This window comes from Puma concolor, chromosome D4 (genome assembly GCF_028749965.1).
Source record: "Puma concolor isolate L17-30 chromosome D4, mPumCon1.1.hap2, whole genome shotgun sequence".
In the NCBI taxonomy this organism is placed as follows: Eukaryota; Metazoa; Chordata; class Mammalia; order Carnivora; family Felidae; genus Puma; species Puma concolor.
Window position 1 is genome coordinate 58013920 of NC_141679.1, and position 22330 is coordinate 58036249.

Here is a 22330-nt window from a genome sequence, read left to right on the forward strand (position 1 = left end):
CAGAGTGGGGAGAGTGGTGTCAATGAGAATGGCAGGTGTGGAAGTTTGAGGGGAGAGCAGCCTAATTGGTGGCAGGTATGGACACCTGTTTGAGAAGATTAGACTTTATTCTGTGGGCAGTAGGGCCATGGGATAAAATTGGTATTTTAGGAAGCAGTCTGATTTATGTAAGAAGATCTGGATGCAGTGAGACTAGACTGAACCAAGGGAGACAGTGGGGATTCATTCATTTAACAAATATTCATTCAGTACCTACTACATACCTGGCTCTATTCTAGGCACTGGGGATACATCAATGAACAATTCAGAAACCCTGCTTTTTTGGAGCCCTCATGAGGAGTAATAGACAATAAACAAATGAGATTACTTTCTGATAGTGATTAAATGTTAAAAAGAAAATAAAACAGGATAATGAGATAGAGTGTGACTTGTGACTGGGGTGGTCGCCACTGAGAAAGTCATGTTTGAGCTGATGCCTGAATGATGAGAAGATTTGGGGCAGAACAGCAAGTGCAAAAGACCCTGAGATGTTAATGAACTAGGCATGTTTAAGGACAGCAGGAAGTGTGGCTGGAGCACAGTAAGCAAAGGGAGAATGACAAAGGTTGCTCTTAGCACAGATTGGGGATGACTACTAGAGGGTACATTTTGAACACGTCCCTTAGGAATGATTCTAACCCCCCCACCATGGGGTTGTGATCACTGTCCCCTTAAGACTCACTGAAGTAAGGGGCGCCTGGGTGGCGCAGTCGGTTAAGCGTCCGACTTCAGCCAGGTCACGATCTCGCGGTCCGTGAGTTCGAGCCCTGCGTCAGGCTCTGGGCTGATGGCTCAGAGCCTGGAGCCTGTTTCTGATTCTGTGTCTCTCTCTCTCTGCCCCTCCCCCGTTCATGCTCTGTCTCTCTCTGTCCCAAAAATAAATAAACGTTGAAAAAAAAAATTAAAAAAAAAAAAAAAGACTCACTGAAGTAATAAATAAATGGGAAAAGATGAGGGCTACCATTTCATGTGTAGTGCAATGTGATAAAGAGAACGTTAGCCCCTAAATCAGACTCTGGCTTAGGCAGAGTTCTATCTCTGCCACTTCCTAGTTGTATGACCTTGGGCAAATGACTTAATCTCTAAATTTCCAATACCCTGATCTGTCAGGTAAGGATATTAATTCCTATCTCACAGACTTGTGCGGCCAGAGTTGTGCTAGCGAGCCACACCCAGGGGTTTAGGCTTTGTAGGTGCTTGTAGCGCCACCTTGTGTTCATCCAGATGTTTACAGTATACGCAGTGTTTTATTAGAAGCGTAGCTCACACACACACAAAGACCATCAGGCTATACAGTATCCTGGAGTTCTGTGTTTAGTTCGGAGCCCTATCTCTTGAGAGACGCTGACGTGAAGATTGGCTGAAAGAACAGGAGAGGATCAGTCTTGGAGACCACCGTTCTGTGTAGAGGGAGCAAATAAAGACCATGAGGCTCCAATGCCAGGATTATGAAAAAGTGGGAATGGGGTGGATAGGGGTGACAGGAGTCTGATCCCAGCTGCAAATAAGGAAATATTATGGTTAGATTTGCTTAAGAATGAAATGAGTCAGCTTTAGCGGAGAAAGGTGATGATGAGCAAAAGCTTGAAGTAACTAATATCTTACCCTGAAGATCATGTGACTCTGACTCCAACTCTTTAGGCTTCCAAAACAAAGGAAATGGTGTTTCTGCCATTGACTGAAATGAAAGTCATCAGGAGAAAGGCGATAGATGAACTGTTTTAAAATAGCAATTATTAAGTGAAAGCAGAATCTTTGGGGCACCTAGGTGGCTCAGTTGGTTGAGCATCCAACTCTTGATTTCAGCTTAGTGCTGAGAGTGGAGCCTGCTTAAGATTCTGTCTCTCCCTCTGCTTCTCTCTCTCTCTCTCTCAAATAAAATAAAATAAAAAATACGTGAAAGCAGAATCCTAAAGCAGAATGATCCAGAGATCAAGGGGAAGGCTGGGGCTAAAGCTGAAGGTTCAGGAGTCATGTGTATGAATGTCTGAACTTGAACAATGCAGGGGAGAATGTGTAAAGGGAGATCAAAGAATGGAGCCTTAAGATATATACACCCTTGAAGTTAAGAAAATGAAGAAGGGGTGAATAGCCAAGAGTACAAGAGAGTTCAGTTATCATAAAGACAATAGGGAAAGTTTTACAAAAGATGGGAGGGGCATTGTCAAATTCCCAAACTTGGATTACCCCTACCCCATTCAATTCCTACAATTCAGGTCCTGCCTGTCTCTTCCCCTCTCCCCAGTGAGCATCATCTGTCTGCTTCTTTGCTTCCTCTCATGGGGGTCTCAGGGCATATCTGTCTGATTCCTCCTCCATCACTGTTGCCACAGGAGGTGGTGCTGAGAGCCGACCAGTCCTTCGCTACAGCAAGGAGCAGAGGCCTACCACGCTGCCCATCCAGCCCTTCGTGTTCCAGCACCACTTCCCCAAGCAGTTGGCCAAGGCCCGAGCCCTCCACAGCCTTTCCCAGCTCTACAGCCTCTCTGGTTGTGGCCGTGCACAGCAGCCTGCCCCACTGGCTGCCCCCACTGCTCAAGTTCCAGCCTTAGCTCCCTCAGGGGAGTCACAGGCACCCACCAACAGAGGTGCCAGGAAAGCTGGTCCTGAGCTAGAAACCTCACGGCCGTCACCCCTGGGTAGCTACTCTCCCATCCGCAGTGCTGGCCCCTTTGGGCCCAGCACCGATTCTTCTGCTTCCACCTCGTGCTCCCCTCCTCCAGAGCAGGCCACAGCCACAGAAAGCTCACCCCCATGGAGCCACTCCTGTCCTCCTGTTGCCCGGCCTGCCACCTCGCAGCAGCCACAGAAGGAGGATCAGAAGATACTGACCTTGGCTGAGTACCGTCTCCATGGAACAGGAAGTTTGCCTCCTCTGGGCTCCTGGAGATCTAGCCTCAGTCGAGCAGAAAGTCTAGCCCGGGGAGGTGGTGAGGGCAGCATGGCCTCCAGGCCCAATAATGGTATGAGCTTTACCCCCCACCCCAAGCATCTTTACCTCCCCTTTGAATGGTTTCTTATACTCCAGCCTGGGGTCAGGGGTTAAATAATGGGGGGGGGGGTTTAATATGGGGTCCTTCCCCATATTATCTATGGATAATATCCACACACACACCCAGCCCTCATATTTTATATGGGCCCACTGGGTGGATATGAAGTGCTATCTCCTGCTAACTCTTGTCTGTCTCTTCTGCTAATCTGTTCTGCTTTCAGCCAACCACCTGTCCCCTCAAGCACTCAAGTGGCGGGAATACAGGAGGAAGAACCCACTAGGGCCACCTGGATTGTCAGGGAGCCTAGACCGAAGGCCGCAGGAAGCTCGACTAGCCCGAAGGAACCCCATCTTTGAATTCCCTGGCTCCTTCAGTGCTGCTGGCCATCTGAACTGCCGGATGAATGGTGTGTGGCCCAGGTCCCCATTATACCCAGAGCAGGCTCTACCACAGCTTGGCAGGGCTGGAGAAGGGGTCAGTCCCCAAAGGAACACAGAACCCAGCTGCAACTCTTAGGAGAGTTGCTTGAGACTGATTTTTCTCTTCTTTGCAGGTCAAGTAGTAAAGCCATTACCACTGACCTGCCCTGACTTCCAAGACCCCTTTTCCTTGACTGAGAAGCCTCCAGCTGAGTTTTGTCTGTCCCCAGATGGCAACTCAGAGGCCATTTCCATTGACCTACTTCAGAAAAAAGGTGAATATTACCCCCAGCTCAGGCCAGGAATTCTGTTGTCAGTGCCTATTTGTGCCCATTGCCCTACTGTCTAGTCTTCCAGATTATTTCCCTATTTTAGAACTCCACATGCTAGGAAAGAATTAGCACAGGAATTGGGGCAAGAGGTAGAAGTCTGTGTATTGTGTATGGTGTGTGTGCATGAGCACGCAAGGGTCATTTATCAGATGCTTAAGAATCGGGCTTCAGTCTCTTGCCTTGGAGAGCTACGTATAGTGAGGGAGACTTTGCCATAAATAAATGGCCATGTACTCTTGGGGACAGTTCAAGTACTACAGGGACTAACAGCTTCGGTAAGCATAATGGTGACATCTACTAAGCTATTTAGCAAATAAGGGACCACTGGACTAAGAGAGCTGCTTCAATGAGATGATGCAAAAAGAACTGAACATCATTGTGGGCTGAAGGGAAGGAGCCTATGAGAAGGAATAAAGATGAAGCTAAGGTCCCTTGCAGAGGAAGAGTGGGAGATTCAAACCTAGGAAGAGGGAAGAACCTTGAACAAGATGGAGAGTGAGTGGGCCCTGGGGGAGGTTAGGTAGAATGTAGTTAGGTCTTTTGGATGGACAGGGATGTGGAATTCATGACCAGTCACCTCTGTTCTCTAGGTGAAGTAGAATCAAGGGCTTGAGAAGAGGGGTAAAGATTTGGCAATGTGAAAGGATAGCAGAGCGTACCACGAGACGCACATCCAAGAAGTGCCCTTGTCGATCACTGTTATGAGTGGCCCCGGACTTTCTCCAGCAGCCAGTAGCCTGGTTTCTCATAGCAGAGAAGATGAATAGTTAGATTGATCTAGGATATGGAGTAAGAAGGTCTTGAAGATGCAGTTGGTGAGATGGATCCACTGGTGGTGAAAGCAGTGCAGGGCTTGAGAACTGGGCAAAAACAAGAAGGGGCCAGGGACTGGTCCTCGGTGAGACTGAGATCCATGTGCAGAGACAGAGAGAAAGAGTGGAAGCCCCTCCCTCTCTCCACAGAGGGCTCCGTTTCAGCCACGTTGCCCAGGGACTTGCTTAGGAACCTGTCACACATCAAATTCTTACTTGCAGGGCTGGTGAAAGCAGTTAACACTGCTGTGGACCTCATTGTGGCCCATTTTGGCACAAGCCGGGATCCTGGGGTGAAGGTAGGCAAGAAACTGAAGAGCTGAGCTCTACCCGGCTGACCCTCACCCATTCTGTGCGACCACTTCCTCCTGCTCTCTTGCACCAAGAACCCAGAGTTGGGAGCTTCGGGATGGGGATCTCAAGAGAAGCATGCTCAGGCCTAAGAGAGTCAGAAAGGACCAAGGTCAGGCCTCAAATGATTCTCTGTACTTGTCTACTGCATCCACAGGCAAAGCTGGGGAATAGTTCTGTGAGCCCCAATGTGGGCCACCTGGTTCTGAAGTACTTGTGCCCTGCGGTCCAGGCTGTGCTGGAGGATGGGCTCAAGGCCTTTGTGCTAGATGTCATCATTGGGCAACGTAAGAACATGCCGTGGAGTGTGGTTGAGGCTTCCACACAGCTGGGTAAGTGCTGGGTGGCAAGATGGGGACTCCAGACTGAGATTAAGGTTCCAGAGACTGGACATGTGACTGCTAACTCTGGCTTCCTCTCAGGCCCGTCTACCAAGGTCCTGCATGGCCTCTACAACAAAGTCAGCCAATTCCCAGAGCTCACCAGTCACACCATGCGTTTCAACGCCTTCATTCTTGGCCTGCTCAAGTGAGTGTGTGGGGCAACAAGAGCTGCAAACCACCAGCCCTCTCCCCTAGGCTCTGCCACTTCTGAGGAACCAACTCCCTAGACTGAGACAGTCAGGTGGATCCACAGGATCTGTGGCCAGGGCTCAGGCTCACCTTCCTCCTTCCCCCGCCACTCCCATCTAGCTATAGCCTCTCTCAGTAGGTCACTGGTTTCCCACCACACCCACAACCCCCTGGCACTGATCACCAACATGGTCATTTGCTTTTAATCTGGTTTTTAATCCATAATCTGGCTTATTTGGAAATTAATCTGGTTCTTTGGATATTGTAAACTTTGATCCACTCCATTCCAGCACTACTTCCAAATCCTGCCTGCCCGTAAATCCATCTTGAGATCCACATCCTAGTATCTTTCTTTCTCAACTTGGGCCCAGGCCATCCCCTTGGGGATGTGTACCCTGTACTCTCACTCAGTAGCTGCCCTGACTTCTTGGGTCCTATGCAAGCCAACTCCTTTCTAGAGGGAAGAAATTGGCTTGTGAATCACATGTTCACCCCCTCCCAACGTCCCCGCTGACTTTCCAGAACTAGATTACATGAAATGAACCAGGTAGCCATAGAAGGGGGGTGTTCAGCCTATACCTCTGCTCTATGTCTGACCCGATGTCCGTCTCCTTTGTACCTTATCATCTGGCTATATCCACACAAGATTCAACTCTCTTCACCTATTTCCCTACAGCATCCGGTCCCTGGAGTTCTGGTTTAACCACCTCTATAACCACGAAGGTAATGCCCAGGACACTGTTCTCTCTTGCAAACTCAATATAGGCCAGACCTCAGAGGCTCAAAGAGGGAGGCACAGCTCTTTACAGATTCTAGAGGTGGGGAGGGAACCCCACAAACTTTCATCCTCAAAGCCAGGGCTTCTGCCCAAAACTTCCCCCAGCTTCTACTTGTGTTAGAGCCTTGGAGTCAGCAGGATACTCAGGCAGTGTGGAAGTCAGGGTGGCTAGGAACCCCAACACCTCCACTCTGAACTTGGGGCTGCCACTTAGGGTTTGGAGGTCGTGACCTGCACAACTTGAGGTGGCATCGTTTCCACTGGAGTGCATCTGAGGGCACAGTACGCAGCCTGTGTGGCCATATGCGGTGGCTCTGCCAGGGCTGCTTCTCAAAGGCCCACCCCAGGCCAGACTGTGCTTCTCTGTGTGGCTCAGGCCTCTCTCTTTCTCCCCTAGATATCATCCAGACCCACTACCAGCCGTGGGGCTTCCTGAGTGCAGCACACACTGTGTGCCCTAGCCTCTTTGAGGAGCTGCTGCTGCTGCTACAGCCCCTGGCCCTGCTGCCCTTCAGCCTTGACTTGCTGTTCCAGCACCGGCTGCTGCAAAGTGGGCAGCAGCAGCGGCAGCACAAGGAGCTGCTGCGGGTGTCCCAGGACCTACTGCTGTCCGCCCACTCAACATTGCAGCTGGCCCGGGCTCGGGGCCAGGAGGGCCCTAGAGACACGGACAGGGCAGTCCATGGGGAGCGGGTGAAGGGTGTGGGTGCCTCAGAAGGTGGAGAGGATGAAGAGGAAGAGGAGACAGAAGAGGTGGCAGAGGCAGCTGGGGGCCCAGGGCGTGGCAGGTGGGCCCGAGGCGGGCAGGCCGGCTGGTGGTACCAGCTCATGCAGAGTTCCCAGGTCTACATCGATGGCTCAGCTGAGTGCTCTAGGTTTCCCCGTGGTGGCAGCAGTAGCAGCAGTGAGAAAAAGAAAGGGTCAGGAAGTGGGGGGCCACCCCCTCGAGAGGGAGTAGTCGAGGGGGCGGAGGCCTGCCCTGCCCCTGAGGAGACCCTTGGCCGGGATAGGGGCTGGCCCTTCTGGATGGGGAGCCCACCTGATTCTGTGCTGGCTGAGCTGAGGCGCAGCCGGGAGAGGGAAGGGTCCACTGCCCCCTCAGCAGAAAATGAGGAAGGAGCCTCAGAACCTTCACCTGGGGGCATCAAGTGGGGCCACCTCTTTGGCTCCCGAAAGGCTCAGCGTGAGACCCGGCCCGCAAACAGGTGAGCGGCATCCCATAGTGTAGACGGAGGGATTTGGGGAGCCTCTCTAAGCCAGGATACAGACAGAGCCAGAGCTCTAGCTGCTCTCTTCTAGGCTACCCTCTGACTGGCTGAGCCTGGACAAGTCCATGTTCCAACTAGTGGCACAGACAGTGGGTGCCCGCCGGGAGCCAGAGCCCAGGGAGAGCCTGCAGGAGCCACCCTCTCCAGCTCTGCCCTCCAAGCCTCCATGGTAAGCCCTGGGAGACAGGATTGGGGGGCTGGGTTTGGCGTTGGATGGGGTTTCTCTGACCTCCATTTGTTGTTTCCCCAGCGAGGTGAAGGCACTGTGCCATCATCTGGCCACAGGCCCTGGACAGCTGAGCTTCCACAAGGGAGATATCCTCCGGGTGCTGGGGCCAGCTGGAGGAGACTGGCTGCGCTGCAGCCGCGGCCCCGACACCGGCCTGGTGCCACTGGCCTATGTGACCTTGACCCCAACTCCAAGTCCAACCCCTGGAAGCAGCCAAAACTGAGGCCCTGTGCATGTTGGTGGCCTCAGGGACCCTCATAACCCCCAACTCAGAGCCTGAGAGCCCTTCCCAAGCCCTCTGGCTTGGCCACAGAGAGCAGACTAAGAGCTGGGGGCCATACATCCCTGTGCTCAGTATTAATTACTCCCCGTTAACTGTCCCAGTGACCTCATCCAGACCTCCACCCCGGAGAGGAGGGAAGGGATGCAGCACTGGGCTGCCAGGATTTCCCCGGCCATCTGGGCTGGCCCTTCCATAGGTACAGATAAGCATGTCCCTATGGAGGGAGGTGACCAGAGGCCCATTTGCAGGGTTTCCTAGGCCAGGTGGTAAGGAGGATGGGTGACAGTATTGGGGCCAGCTCCCTAAGCCCCCAAATGTAAATAGGCTGTGGCCAGTGCCTGGTGGTCAGAAGAGGGAGGAGGAGCCCAGACTTCTGTTTATGTATTTATTTATTTATTTATTACACCTATTAATAAAAAAGGTGCTCGGCCTCCAAACCATTTTTCTTTGTGCCTCCCCCCACCCTGCGGCCCACCTCTCTTCCTTGCAAAAGGATGGCTGGGATAGGAAGAAAGGGAAGACAGAACCTGAAGTCCAGGTACCTATACCAGGAGCTGCTTCTGGAGGGTGCTGAGGCCCAGTACATCATGGGTGAGATGCCCATACGTGCGACCGAACTGGAACTTATACCCTATATGGACAAGACAGTCTGTCACTTGTAGCTGGTAGCATGGAAAAGCCATTTATTTCTCAGCCAGTGCCTAAGCCCTCCAAAATCTTGTCCTACCTTCCACTGTGGGCTACCTCCGTTTCCTTTTCTGCACAGTGGTAAGCTGAACCACGTGATCCAAGCCCCCCCTCCATATCCATTAGTTCCAACCCCCCAAACCACCTCCACCCGTGCCACACACGTACAAATACTCTGGTCCCCGAAGCTTCCCTCTGGGGCTATCCTCACCTGGCACATAGCCCCCATAGTTAGGTAACAGGCCCAGGTTCTGAGGGTAGGTCCTAGAAAGTGGGGGGAGATGTTTGGGATCCTTCTGGGATCTGCCCCTTGAATACATCTGTCCAAATTCCTGCAGTGCCCGGTTGGTGAGCGCAGGAAAGCTGGAGCCGAAGAGGAAGCGGGCCCGGGGCACGTAACCAGTGAAGCCTAGGGGGATGGGGATACTGAGTCAGGACCTCCTGGGAGCCTCCCCATGCTTTTGATCATTACCCACTTCCTCTCACCTGGCATGAAGAACTTGCGAGGATCTTTGTCATCCATGGAATAGGGGGAAGCCTTGTGAGGGGAAGTTGATAGAGAAAAAATAAGGGCATCAAATTCAGCTCCTGTGCTCTACCAGAAGCTCCCTGGGAGCTGGAGCTGGCAGTCAGGCCCATACTCCCTGTACCCAGAGTCATGCTACTCATGGCCACCCCTAAGCCTGGTCACACTACCAACTCCCCCTGCACTCTCTCCAGCCTTGTTGGTCTCACTTGTTCTGCCTCTTGCCCCGGCTCCAGCTCCTTCTCTGCCTCCAGCTCTGACTCTGGCTTTGGTTCTTGGTCTTTCCCCACGTCTTTTTCTTCCTTGGCTTCCTTCGGCAGTTCTTGACTCCTTTGTCCCCCAGACCACTGAGTGAAATCATTCAGAGCCTCAGCCCAGACCTGGCTACAGTTCTTGGCAAAGAGGAACTGTGCCTGGGGTACAAAACCTGGGTGGGAGTGGGCAAGGAGGATTTCGATTAGTGTTTGGGGCACATGTTCTGGGACAGGGACACCTATTCAGACCACACATACATACCTGTGTACCCTGGGATCATGCTGGAACTGAGCCTTTCATGTCCACGCCTGACAGGTGGTCTTCCTCTGGGAACCTCAGGAGATGGTGGAGGCCGGATGGGAGGCAGAAGTGTGCGATGGGCAGGGGGCCAGGCCAGGCCAGGAACTCCTCGAAGTAGCTGACCAGTCATCTGCCCATAGGTCTGGCCCATGCTGAACCGAAGTAGTGGGCAGTGTCCGGTGTACCTGTAGCACAGGACCCCCCCGACTCACCTCCAGTCTCCCTCTGCTCCATCACCCCCAGAGATAGACACAGAGACCTCTGAAGCCCTGATTTTTTTTTTCTGGATTCAGCTGTGTGCCCATTTGGAAAGGCATTTCTCAGTTCTCTAGGTTTTCAACCCTTCCCCTCTGCTGTTACCCTGTTACCATAGAGAAGACAACAGAGTTTTGTGGCAGGCCCAGCTACCACTATTGCCTTGCTTTTCCTTTTCCATCAAACACCATAAATATCCCAGCCCTGGGCCTCCCAAATACCAGTATGTCTACTTGACCTCCAAGATCTAAGTGGCACAATTCCCATATCCCTATATGCCTATTTCCAGAAACAAGCAGAAGTCTTACCCTGGGATATAATGAGGGTTCTGGGGGTTCAGCCCTGGTATGAAGGTGCTGGCCATAGCCATGGGGATCCAGGCAGTTCCTTTTGTTTCCCTTGGAGCCCAAACTCTGGGCTCTGTGTACTGTGTCCAGGGCTGTGGGGTGGAGCCAGAGGCAGGAGGCAGTGCCAAGGGAGGAGAGAGGAGGAGGCATTAGTTTGATAACTGCCAGGGCAAAGGCCAGTGAAACAGGAGAGCAGGGACTCACTGGTTTGTCTACTCCAGAACAAATGCAGTCGGCCAAGTGGGGCAGGGAAAAGTCTGAGTAGGGCCTCCCCATTCCAGGAAGGCCTAAGGTGGGAAGGGAAAGAACAAAAACTGTTAGGTCCACTCAGCTCTATCATAAAAGAAGACCCTTCCTTCTTAAGCCTCCTGCCTGAAGACATGTGGGTGCTACTCTTTGTGAGTCTTGGTTGGAGGTGATAGAGTTCCTGGGAAAAGAGGTCTCTGAGGGAAGCCCAGAGGAGGTCACAGGGAGAAAATGGAACCTAGGGACCTCAAAGCAGTGACATTGTTTATTTTCAGTAATTTAATCTGATGAATTATTTATTGATTACCCACCATAATCTGGATCATCATTCAACAAATTATGCCATGCTTTCCTATACACATTCTGTAGTCAGAAGAGCTAAACTCCACATGACTTTGGGCAAGTCATTTAGTGTCTCTGAACCCCACCATCATTTACAAAATGCAGATACTAGGACTCACCCTGCTACTGTTGTGAGGCTAAAATTAATATATACAAATGTGTTTTGTAATAGTAAAGACCATGAAGTCAGAAGAGGGGAAGGGTAGGAGAAAGAGCATGGGCACGAGGTCACGCAGTCATGCGCTCCTAACAGCTTGTGGCCTTGAGCCAACCTTACCTTTTGTGAGCAGGCAACTTAACTTCTGAACCTGAATTCCCTAAACTCTAACATGAAAGTTAAAATAACCCAACCTATCAGGATGCTGTTAAGGATAAAGTCAGTGTGGGAAAGAATTTACCCCAGGCACCTGGCACACAGCTACTAAAACTTAATTTTCTTCCCTATTGTCTAATACTTTCTCAAAGCTTCTAACACATATGGGAGACCTGTGACTGGTTAGTAAATTCAGTGGATATTGGTTTTCCTAATGTGGGAGGTCACGGAAAGGAGATACGACAGTAATGTTGGGTTTTTAAGACTAGGGTTTTAAGAACAAATTAGAATTTGTTAAGAAAACAATTCAGGGGGCACCTGGCTGGCTCAGTCAGTAGAGCATGCAACTCTTAGTCTCAGGGTTATGAGTTCAAGCCCCACACTGGCTGCAGAGCATATTTAAAAAAAAAAAAAAAAAAAAAGGAAGGGGTGCCTGGGTGGCTCAGTTGGTTAAGTGTCCATCCGACTCTTAACTTTGGCTCGGGTCATGATCTCATTTTTTGTGGGTTTAAGCCCTGTGTCAGGCTCTGCACTGACACAGCAAGGAGCCTGCTTGAGATTCTCTCTCTCTCCCCTCTCTGTCAAAATAAATACAAACTATAAAAAAGTAGGGGAGGCACCTGAGTGGCTCAATTCTTTAAGCGTCCAGCTCTTGATTTCAACTCAGGTCATGATCTCACGGTTCATGGGATCGAACAGCGCAGAGCCTGCTCACATTTTCTCTCTTCCCTCCCCTGCTCACTCTCTCTCTCTCAAAATAAATAAACATTTAATTTTTTTTTTTTAATTTTAAAAAAAGGAGGGGGAAAACAATTCGGATTCTAAGAGGAGTACAGACCAGAAAGAAGAGATCTCAGGGGTGCCCGGGTGGCTCATTTGGTTAAGCGTCTGACTTTGGCTCAGGTCATGATCTCAGAGCTCATGAGTTTTAGCCTTGTGTCAGGCTCTGTGCTGACAGCTCAGAGCCTGGAACCTGCTTCAGATCTGTGTCTCCCTCTCTCTCTCTGCCCCTCCCCCACTTGTGCTCTGTCTCTCTCTATCTCTCTCTCCCAAAAATAAATAAACATTAAAAAGTTTTTATTTAAAAAAGTAAAAATAAATTTAAAAATTTTTTTAAATAAAGGAGATCTCAGAAGGGAGCATGACTAGAACTCAGCTCTGGGGCTGAGTCAGGGCCAGGTCAGTACACCTTTCCAGGAGGCAGAGCCTCTGCTCTTCCCCCTACCCAACTGACAGTGCCCAGGCTGACCAAACACATGAGGTCACTGACCTGGGGATTACACAAGAACACTGGGCCCCAAGGAATACATTTCACGTTCCTTGCTGTTCTGCCAAAGACAGCCTTGGAATGTGTCCTTTAGGGCTAGAGTTGTAGGGGACTTGACTCACTATTAAGGAAATATGCTAGATGGGGATGGGAACTGAGGGGAGAGCCCAGAAAAGTAACAGTGTGTCAAGGAACAACCTGGACTTGGGGATTCCCTAACAGAATCCAACCCGACTATTGGTTGCACACTGCGTACCTGTTCCCTACTCCCATCTCCTTCTTCCTAACAGAACCTTAATTCTGTTCTGTGGAGCAGCCAGAAACTTCAGGGAAGCTTGGAGCCAGCCCTGGGAATGAGTCTTAATTAGTCTAAGCCCATAATAGTGATCCTGTCCCCTTGCCGGCAATTAGTTAGGCATGGGCTGGTGGAATTCTGGACAATAAAGGGAAGTCAGCCAGGATGAGAAAGGGTCCCAAGAAAAGTAAGCAATGTAAAATGCTGTTTAAAAAGATGCATAACAGAGGTGCCTGGGTGGCCAGTCAAGTGTCTGACTTTGGCTCAGGTCATGATCTCACAGTTCATGAGTTCGAGCCCCACGTCAGGCTCTGTGCTGACAGCTCGGAGCCTGGAGCCTACTTTGGATTCTGTGTCTCCCTCTCTCTCCGCTGCTACCCTGCTTGTGCACATGCTCTCTGTCTCTCTCTTTCTTTCTCTCTCTCTCAAAATAAATAAATGTTTTTTCAAAATCTTAAAAAAAAAAAAAAGATGCATGACAAATTAGAGAAAGAGAGATGGACAAGAAGGAATAATGTCCCTTCCCGCCTCTAGAAATTATATGGACATGATGACAGAACTTTGGTAGGCATCATGAAACTTTGTGGAATGCAAAGCTAATCTGAGGACAAAACCTGAATACAGCAAGGATGGGTGGTAAAGTAGAAAGGCCTGGGTCCTTGATGAGCTACTGAATTAATCAACCTTTTTTTTAATGTTTATTTATTTTGAGAGAATGAGCAAGCATAAGTGGGGGAGGGGCAGATAGAGGGGGAGAAAGAGAATCCCACCCAAGAGGGCTCTGTGTTGTCAATGAGGAGCCCTAGAAGGGGCTCAGTCCCAGGAACCATGAGATCATGACCTGAGCCAAAATCAAGAGTCAGGTGCTTAACCATCTGAGCCACCCAGGCGCCCCTTAACCAATCTTTTTATGTGAAATAATTAATTTCATTATTGTTAAGCCCAGTTTAAGTTTTCTTTTACTTAGAGCCCAAGCATCATACATAAAAATAAAAACAAAAACAAAAAACAACAACAAAAAAAAACTAGTTCAAATTCTAGCTTCACTAGAGATATGGACCTTAGCCAAATTCATCTCATTAACCCTCAGTTTTCTTATCCATAAAATGAGGACATTACTGTTACTTCTTCTTTGAGTAGGACAAAATAGATAACAGGACAAGATAGTAGCACGAGATGATACAAAAAGAGCAACTGGCCCATGCTTATGTTAAGTGCTAACTAAACAGCAATTCATAGTGTTTGGTTGGAATTTGTTGGGAATGGGAGACAGGAAAAGAACTGAGAACAGTAACAGAGGTTGGGGGCTCAGGGGAAAGAGTGTGAAGCTGAGAAAATGAAAGTTCAAACTTAAGTTGGAGTATACATTAGAATGTAGAGACTAGGGACACCTGGGTGACTCAGTCAAGCGTCTGACTTCAGCTCAGGTCATGATCTCACAGTTTGTGAGTTCGAGCCCCACATCGAGCTCTTTGCTGACAGCTCAGAGCCTGGAGCCTGCCTTGGATTCTGTGTCCCCCTCTTTCTCTGCCCCTCCTCCGCTGGCTCGCTCTCTCTCTCTCTCTCTCTCTCTCTCAAAAATAATATTTTTAAATTTTATTTTTAAAAAAAAACGTAGAGACTAGAACAAATTCTGTAGAACAGACCATGGCAGTTAGAATCAGTGTGTGAGTTAATACATACTGCATACAGTTAGTCTTAGATTTGTGTGAAGTCTTAGATTTGTGAAGAAGCAGTCTACTCCTATTGGTGAAATGGCCTGTAACTATTATTGTTTCCATCTGTGTAGACAATATTTCTAAGATCTGTGAAGATCAGAAAGGTGTTCTAACCTGGGAAGGAAGTGAAAGAACTAGCTAAGGGGCCCATAGGAATGCTCATTGCCTCTGTGCCCCATTCCAGGGGACGGTCGTCATGGCAACCCAACCACAACTTGCTCCTGGTGGACACTGCAAACCCAGTGTTGGTGCAGAGAATGTTTCACTAGGATTCCACCCATCCATGAAATGAAGGTCCAGTTAGGAAAGCCACATCAGTGCCCTGCCTGTTCCACACAGCCTGTTAGGTCTCCAAAACAGCAGTCTATAACTTTCTGTGGCTCTGCCTTTGATCCTGACCAGGAATTGCTGTAAAATTTCATGTAAGTACAAATATCAAATCATTATGTTGCACACCTGAAACTAATATAATGTCATATGTCAACTATATCTCAATTTTTTTAAATCAATCAGAATATTTATCAAACAAAAATTTCAGATGGATCCCAGGTCAGTCATTTGATTGTAAGACAATACGGGCAAGCATAAATCCCCTCTATGAGGATAAATGGAAAGAAAATCATGGGGCCTTTGAAAAAAATTTCTCAGATCAAGAGACCATCAAAAGTGAAACAAGAAGTGAAAAGAATAAACTCCAAAAGATTATAGACAACATGAAACCCTTTTTAAATTCAAGTAAATAGATAAAAATGATCCAATAATTCTAATGAAAATATTAATTCAAAAGACATATGCACCCCTATCTATGTTCATTGCAGTATTATTTATAATAGCCAACATACGGAAGCAACCTAAGTGTCTGTCGGTAAGATGAATGGATAAAGATGTGGTGTGTATATATACACAATGCAATATTACTCAGCCATAGAAAAAGAAATCATACCATTTGCAACAACCTGGCTGAACCTAGAGGGTATTATGCTAAGTGAAGTAAGTCAGACCAAGAAAGACAAATGCCACATAATTTCACTTATATGTAGAATCAAAAAAACAAAACAAAACAAATGAACCAACAGACTCATAAGAACAAAGTGGTGGTTGCCAGAGGGGATGGGCAAAATAGGCAAAAAGAAATATACAGAGAGGGAGAGATGCAATAAACCTACATAAAAAGGAAAGCAAGGTAATGATGGGCATGAGTTTCAGATGCTTACCTCACATGGAGTGAGACAAAATGAGAGAGGAGACCATACAGTGAGATGTATGTTAATGTCAAGATCCCAGTTTTTGTTTGGGATGGTGGTTTCATAAATTCTCATTATTACACATTAAGAAGAAATCAATCAAAGCATCAATAAATGATGAGACTATATCATAAACCAAAGATTATGATAACCCAAATCTTAGCATTTGACATCCAAGAGGTAGGGTGGGGATGGAAGGAATCCAAGTAGAAACGACCAGAAATGGTGGTATTGACTAGAAGACTTTAATATACTTTTCTGTCTTTAGTAACTCAAGAAGTCAAAATATTAAAAAGGAATACCAGAATATGAATAAGGATGACTTATTAACTATACACAGGGGACTTTAAAAACTGGTCATATAGTCTAGTCCTAACTAGAACATGGGATGGGTAATACAGGTCTGTGCAAATTACTTAAAGTCTTTGAGCCACATCTGTAAAATGAAAGAGATGCATTGGATGGCTATTAAGACTTTTTCCAGTTCTGGGGCACCTGGCTGGCTCAGTCAGTGGAGCATGTGACTCTTGATCTTGGGGTTGTGACTTTGAGCCCCATACTGGGTGTGGGGATTACTTAAAAATAAAATCTTTAAAGGAAAAAAAAAAGATTCTTTCCAGTTCTAACTCCCTTATCTATTTACCAGTGAAAATATTTTATGGGCTTAAAAAACACATTTTTTAAAAAATAATAGAAATTTTGGCATGCTCTCAGAGTAATTCCTAAATGCAACTATATTTGTAAAATCTCATATGCTTCAATGATCTTTAAAATGTGCATTTTCCTCTTAGGATGCAGCTTCAATTGAATCTTACTCAACTATTAGTTGTCCTGAAAATAGGCCACTATCAATATCATAGAGGATGGATCAAAGGAAAGGAAATGGTACAGTCTCTTTCTGGCTTTTTTTAAAAGTTTATTTATTTATTTGGGGGGGGGGGTGGGCAGAGAGAGAGAGGGAAAGAGAGAGAATCCCAAGCAGAATCCGTGCTGCCAGCGCAGAGCCCAACTCTGGGCTCGATTTCTTGAACCATGAGATCATGATCTGAGCCAAAATCAAGTCAGACGCTTAACCAACTGAGCCTCCCAGGCGCCCCTCCTTCTGGCATTTTTATATGTATAGTATTCTTAAAATCCACAAGGATCAATATTAATTTATTCAGTCAACTAACTTTTATTGAACATCTCTGCCAGGCAATTACATTCTGGTCAATATAGAGATGAATAAATGAATTAGACATAATTCCTAACCACAGTGGTTTTACAACTTTAAAGAAGAGACAGAGATACAGAGAAAGTCAAAATACAATAAATTGCCACAATAGAGATTTAAAAAAAAAAATTACCTTAAGCTACAAAGAAAAATCTCAAAAATCCCAACAAGCACAAAATAAGCCACATTTTTTCACACAAACACAATAAACCTGTAAACGGAAAATAAAAATTAGGTTAACCAAACAAAAAAAAACAACACTAAGACATTTTTTAAATGCCCTCTTAAATAATTCTTGGAGCAAAAGAAAAAAAGTATGATTACATACCATCATTTAGAGATAAATAACAACTGAGAACACAATCAAATCTTTATTGAGGCAAGTTTTAGCCTCAAGTGCATACTGACATCATGACTAAGGACATAGGCTCAGTTCTGGATCTGTCACTTACTAACTATACAACCTTGGGTAAATTAGTAAACTCTCTGGATCTCTTTTCATGGTGAGTAGGAGAGGGGCAGAGAGAGAGGGAGGCACAGAATCCAAAGCAGGCTCCAGGCTCTGAGCTGTCAGCACAGAGTCCAACCCAGGGCTGGAATCCATGAACTGCAAGATCGTGACCTGAGTGGAGATCAGACATTTAACTGACTGAGCCACCCAGGCATCCCTACAACAGTGATTTCTTAAGCAGGAATGTGCTTCAGAATTACCTAGAGTGGTTTTTTAAAATATTCATGGCTGGCCCCATCCAGGTTATTCTGGGAATTAAGGCACTGGTATATTTTTTAAAGTTTTAACTTGGAAAAAAAACCTACAGAAAAATCACAATAAAAATATAACCTTTACTTAGATTTACCAATTGTTAACATTTTGCAGCTTGGAAGTATGAGATTCCACATGCCCAATGAAGAAAGGAGAAGCAGATATAGATGGACACTGATATCTATCTATACCACATTCATGTCTCTGAAGCCTGGTCTCCCAGCAGATGAACTGGCTACCCTTACCAATTAGCTGTGCCTAGCGAGGGCAGGGGGTCATGCAAGGCAGACTGTGAGGACGTCAGCAGAATAGGCTGCAGACAGGCTAGCCAGGTAAACAAATCTAAAACCAACTAATTACCTAAGGGCGCCAGGGTGGCTCAGTCGGCTAAGCAGCTGACTTCTGCTCAGGTCATGATCTCAGAGCTCGTGAGTTCCAGCATAGCATCGGGCTCTGTGCTGATAACTCAGAGCCTGGAGCCTACTTCGGTTTCTCTCTCTCTCTCTCTCTCTCTCTCTCTCTCTCTCTGTCTCTCTCTGTCTCTGCCCCTCCCCTTCTTGGACTCTGTCTCTCAAAATTGAACGAGTGTAAAAAAATTTTTTTAAACCAGCTAACTACGTAAGTTGCCTAGCAAATAGCTGAGCAGTCAACTCAAGAAGCTAGGAAAAGAGGAATATCATAAGCTAAGGAAAAGAGGAAAAATTTATGAAGCTGACTGTAGACACCAATAAACCAGAAACCAGAAAAACAATTGAAATGATTATTCTAGGAGCTGTATGTATAAATAAATAAATAAATAAATAAATAAATAAATAAATAAGCAAGCAAATAAGCCAACTACTGGCACAGCTAAGCCAAGAGAAAAAGATTACACAAGCCCTCCAGGTGGCATGAGGAAATGGCTAGAAACACAGGCACACAGGAATTTTTTTTTAACTATCTAAGAATACTAGGGGCACCTGGGTGGCTCAATCAGTTAAGTTTTCGACTTTGGCTCAGGTCATGATCTCACGGTTCCTGAGTTCGAACCAGGCTCTACAGTGCACTGTGGGAAATCAAATAGCTATATCCTGGGTTAGAAGATTATAGGGAATACATTGCAAAGCAGAACACTGCTTTCTGGCCTTGCTGAAAACAGCAGACCATGCTTAGCTTATCTAGTTAATGTGTATCTAGGGATTAGGTCCTGCCTATGCTCATAAATTCCTTAGACCATGTTATCACATGGAATATTTGATCCTGTCTTGTTTTTCTGCACATTTCTTTTTATATATGAATATATATAAAATTTATTGTCAAGTTGGCTAACATATAGTGTATACAGTGTGCTCTTGGTTTTGGGGGTAGATTCCCGTGATTCATTGCTTACCTACAACACCCACTGCTTATCCAACAAGTGCCCTCCTCGATGCCCATCACCCATTTTCCTCTCTCCCTCTCCAGCCCCATCAACCCTCAGTTTGTTCTCTGTATTTAAGAGTCTTTTATTTTGCCTCCCTCCCTCTCTGTTTGTAACTATTTTTGCCCCTTCCCTTCCCCCATAGCCTTCTGTTGAGTTTCTCAAGTTCCACATGTGAGTTTCTGCACGTTTTCTATACGTTGTTACTCACATGTAGTCCACTGACATATTGCACAAGTTACCCTAAATGTATGCTCAATAAATATGGGAGGTTGAGAGCAGCTCAGGGACATTTCCCTTAGCCTCCCTCTCACCTCTCTTATGGAGTCCTGAGTAATCCTTTCTGCCATCCTCAGCTTTGTTGGACAAAGCCAAAAGCTGAACCCACACAGTGCAGAGCCTGGTCGGATTTTCTGTCTCCCTCTTCTTCTGTCCCTCCCAGGCTTGTACTCTCTGTCAAAAATAAATAAACATTAAAAAAGAAAAAAACAGAATACTAAATGAAACTTCATATAACTAAACCAAAAAAATCTCAGTGCAATTAATATTGTCTGGGAAAATATAAATGAATATCAACCCAAAATGACACAGAACACCTGAAGAAGACAATAGCCACAGAAGAAACTGAAAAAGCAGTTGAATAGATGCCCCCTACCAAAAGACCTACATTACACTCAATTTACAAAATTAGTTACTAAGACCTAACAACCTCACACAAGTTATACAGATGAAAAATCCTAAATAAAACATCAAACCAGGGATAGCAAATAGCAGGATGCTTGCCATCACTGTCTTCTCTCCTCCAATCCAGTGGCAAATACCACTAAATGATCGCAGCCCTCTTTCTGGGACCTCTCAAGGCTCTGCAAGACAGCATATCTTGAGTGGTTTCTGCCAAAAGCACAGCGTCAGGGAGAGCTGGCAAATGTTCTTTATCACCCCTGAATTGAGAGTTCAATACGGGCAGATACTTTATCTGTCGATATTGTTCACAGTTGTATCTCTAGCATGAAGCACTGGTGTCTGGCACATAATAAAAAAAAAAAATCTAGCAATATTGTAAATTTTTTTTAAGTTTATTTACTTTTGAGAGAGAGAGTGAGCATGAGCGGGGAGGGGCAGAGAGAGAGGGAGACACAGAATCCAAAGGATCCAGGCTCTGAGCTGTCAGCACAGAGCCTGAAGTGGGGCTCAAACTCACACACCATGAGATCCTGATCTGAGCTGAAGTCAGACGCTTAACTGACTGAGCCACCCAGGCACCCCTAGCAATATTGTAAAAGAATAATATACGTCATGTTTCTAGGATTACAGCAATGATTGAACTAGAAAATCTATCAATGTAATTAACATGAATACACCAAAGGAAATAGCCATTTCATCACTCTAACAGACATGGGGAAATCATTTAAAAAATTAAATATCCATTTGTGATTTTTTTTTTAAAGATATTTTTGGGGCACCTGGGTTGCTCAGTCACTGAAGCGTCCCACTTCAGCTCAGGTCACGAACTTGCAGTCCGTGAGCATGAGCCCCTTGTCAGGCTCTGTGCTGACAGCTCAGAGCCTGAGCCTGCTTCAGATTCTGTGTCTCCTTCTCTCTCTCTCTCTCTCTTTCTGCCCCTCCCCCACTCGCACTCTGTGTCTCTCTCTGTCTCTCAAAAGTAAATAAACATTTAAAAAATTGTTTTAAGATCCTTTTTTTTTTTTTTTTTTTTTTTTTTTTAAGGAGGCTTCACTTCCAGTGTGAAGCCCAACCTGGGCTTTAAACCTGGGGTTTAAACTCACAGCCCTGAGATCAAGACCTGAGCTGAGATCAAGAGTCCAACACTCAACCGACTAAGCCACCCAGGCCCCCGCCATTTGTGAACTTTTTAAGTTTATTTGTTTATTTTGAGAGAGAAAGCATGTGTGCCAGAGGGAGTAGGGGCAGAGAGAGAGAGAGAACCCAAAGTAGGCTCTGCACCAGTAGCGTGGAGCCTGATGAGGAGCTCAAACTACAAACCCTGAGATCATTACCTGAACCAAAAACAAGAGTTGGAAGCTTTTTCTTTTAATGTTTATTTATTTAAGAGAGAGACAGAGCATGAGTGGAGGAGGGGTAGAGAGAGAGAGGGAAACACAGAATCCAAAGCAGGCTCCAGGCTCTTAGCTGTCAGCACAGAGCCTGATGTGGGGATCGAACTCACAGACCAAGAGATCATGACCTGAGCCAAAGTCAGACGCTTAATTGACTGAGCCACCCAGGCACGCTCCCATTTGTGATTTTTAAAAAGGTTTTTAGTAAACCAGAAATAGAAACATCATAAAGAATATTTGAAATGAACAGCCAATATCAAACTACATCCAAGAGAAAATCCAGGGCCAGAACTGGCAAACAGATCTCATTCATCATACCAGTTCCAATTAACTAGTCACTTATGGGAATATTACTGTGAGGTTTCTGAAAAAGGGCTGTGGCTTAGCAAAAAAAAATACTAAGGATTAGCTACATTTGCCATTGGCATAAGCTGGATGCCAGCGTGTAGAGTTGACAGTCCTTCACTTTAGGCAATCTTACAGAAGTCAGAACCAAGACAAAACTGATCGCTTTCACCCTTATTATTCAACATTATTCTAGACAGTCTAGACAGTGCATGAAACCAAAACAAGTAATAAGAACCATAAGTGTTGGAAAAGAAGAAAAAGATATCTGCTTGACTGTAAACCCCTAAGAAGCCACTGAAAAACAATGAGAATAAGAGGAGTATAAGATGGCTTATGACATGAAAAATAAATTGCACTATCAATAGCTTTCTTACTAGCCAGCACTACTAGTTAGACAACATGCTAGGGGACTTCCACCTCCAGCATTATAGCAGATTATGTGTTCTTCAGCAATTACCCAAAGCAAATCAACTATATAAGGTTTAGGTAATTAATTGTGTGTTTACCTTTCAACAATTTGATTAGATTATAATCCACAGAGCAACCACCAAGAAAGTAACTAAAATATGTAAGTTTAAAAAAAAGCAAATAGGAAAAAAAAAAAAAAAAAAAAAAAAAAAAGCAAATAGGAAAACCAGAATGGTATGCTAAAAGATAT

At 46.2% G+C, this 22330-nt stretch overlaps 2 protein-coding genes across 5 annotated transcripts in view; one reads left to right on the forward strand and one right to left on the reverse strand.

Moving 5' to 3' along the window:
- The window catches only part of RUSC2 (RUN and SH3 domain containing 2), a 67668-nt gene extending 59155 nt beyond the window's left edge, over positions 1 to 8513 (forward strand). For all 3 annotated transcript variants that reach the window (XM_086683455.1, XM_086683456.1, XM_086683454.1), the window contains exons 3-12: positions 2373 to 3002; positions 3253 to 3438; positions 3586 to 3726; positions 4818 to 4894; positions 5104 to 5278; positions 5369 to 5474; positions 6195 to 6241; positions 6694 to 7501; positions 7596 to 7733; positions 7815 to 8513. In XM_086683455.1, coding sequence (XP_086539581.1) covers positions 2373 to 3002; positions 3253 to 3438; positions 3586 to 3726; positions 4818 to 4894; positions 5104 to 5278; positions 5369 to 5474; positions 6195 to 6241; positions 6694 to 7501; positions 7596 to 7733; positions 7815 to 8016 — 2510 coding nt within the window. In that variant the 3' untranslated portion in view covers positions 8017 to 8513. The remainder of the gene's footprint in view (positions 1 to 2372; positions 3003 to 3252; positions 3439 to 3585; positions 3727 to 4817; positions 4895 to 5103; positions 5279 to 5368; positions 5475 to 6194; positions 6242 to 6693; positions 7502 to 7595; positions 7734 to 7814) is intronic.
- CIMIP2B (ciliary microtubule inner protein 2B) lies at positions 8448 to 10564 on the reverse strand. 2 transcript variants are annotated; one of them, XM_086683460.1, is made up of 6 exons: positions 10408 to 10564; positions 9806 to 10029; positions 9499 to 9716; positions 9250 to 9301; positions 8975 to 9027; positions 8448 to 8707 (listed from the first exon to the last, which is right to left on the reverse strand). In XM_086683460.1, the coding sequence occupies exons 1-6, from the start codon at positions 10467 to 10469 to the stop codon at positions 8486 to 8488; spliced, it is 831 nt and encodes a 276-aa protein (XP_086539586.1). In that variant the 5' UTR covers positions 10470 to 10564; the 3' UTR covers positions 8448 to 8485. The 2 variants fall into 2 exon arrangements, with proteins under 2 accessions (XP_086539586.1, XP_025768981.1); XM_025913196.2 differs by having other exon boundaries at positions 8975 to 9172.
- Positions 10565 to 22330: the final 11766 nt, after the last annotated feature.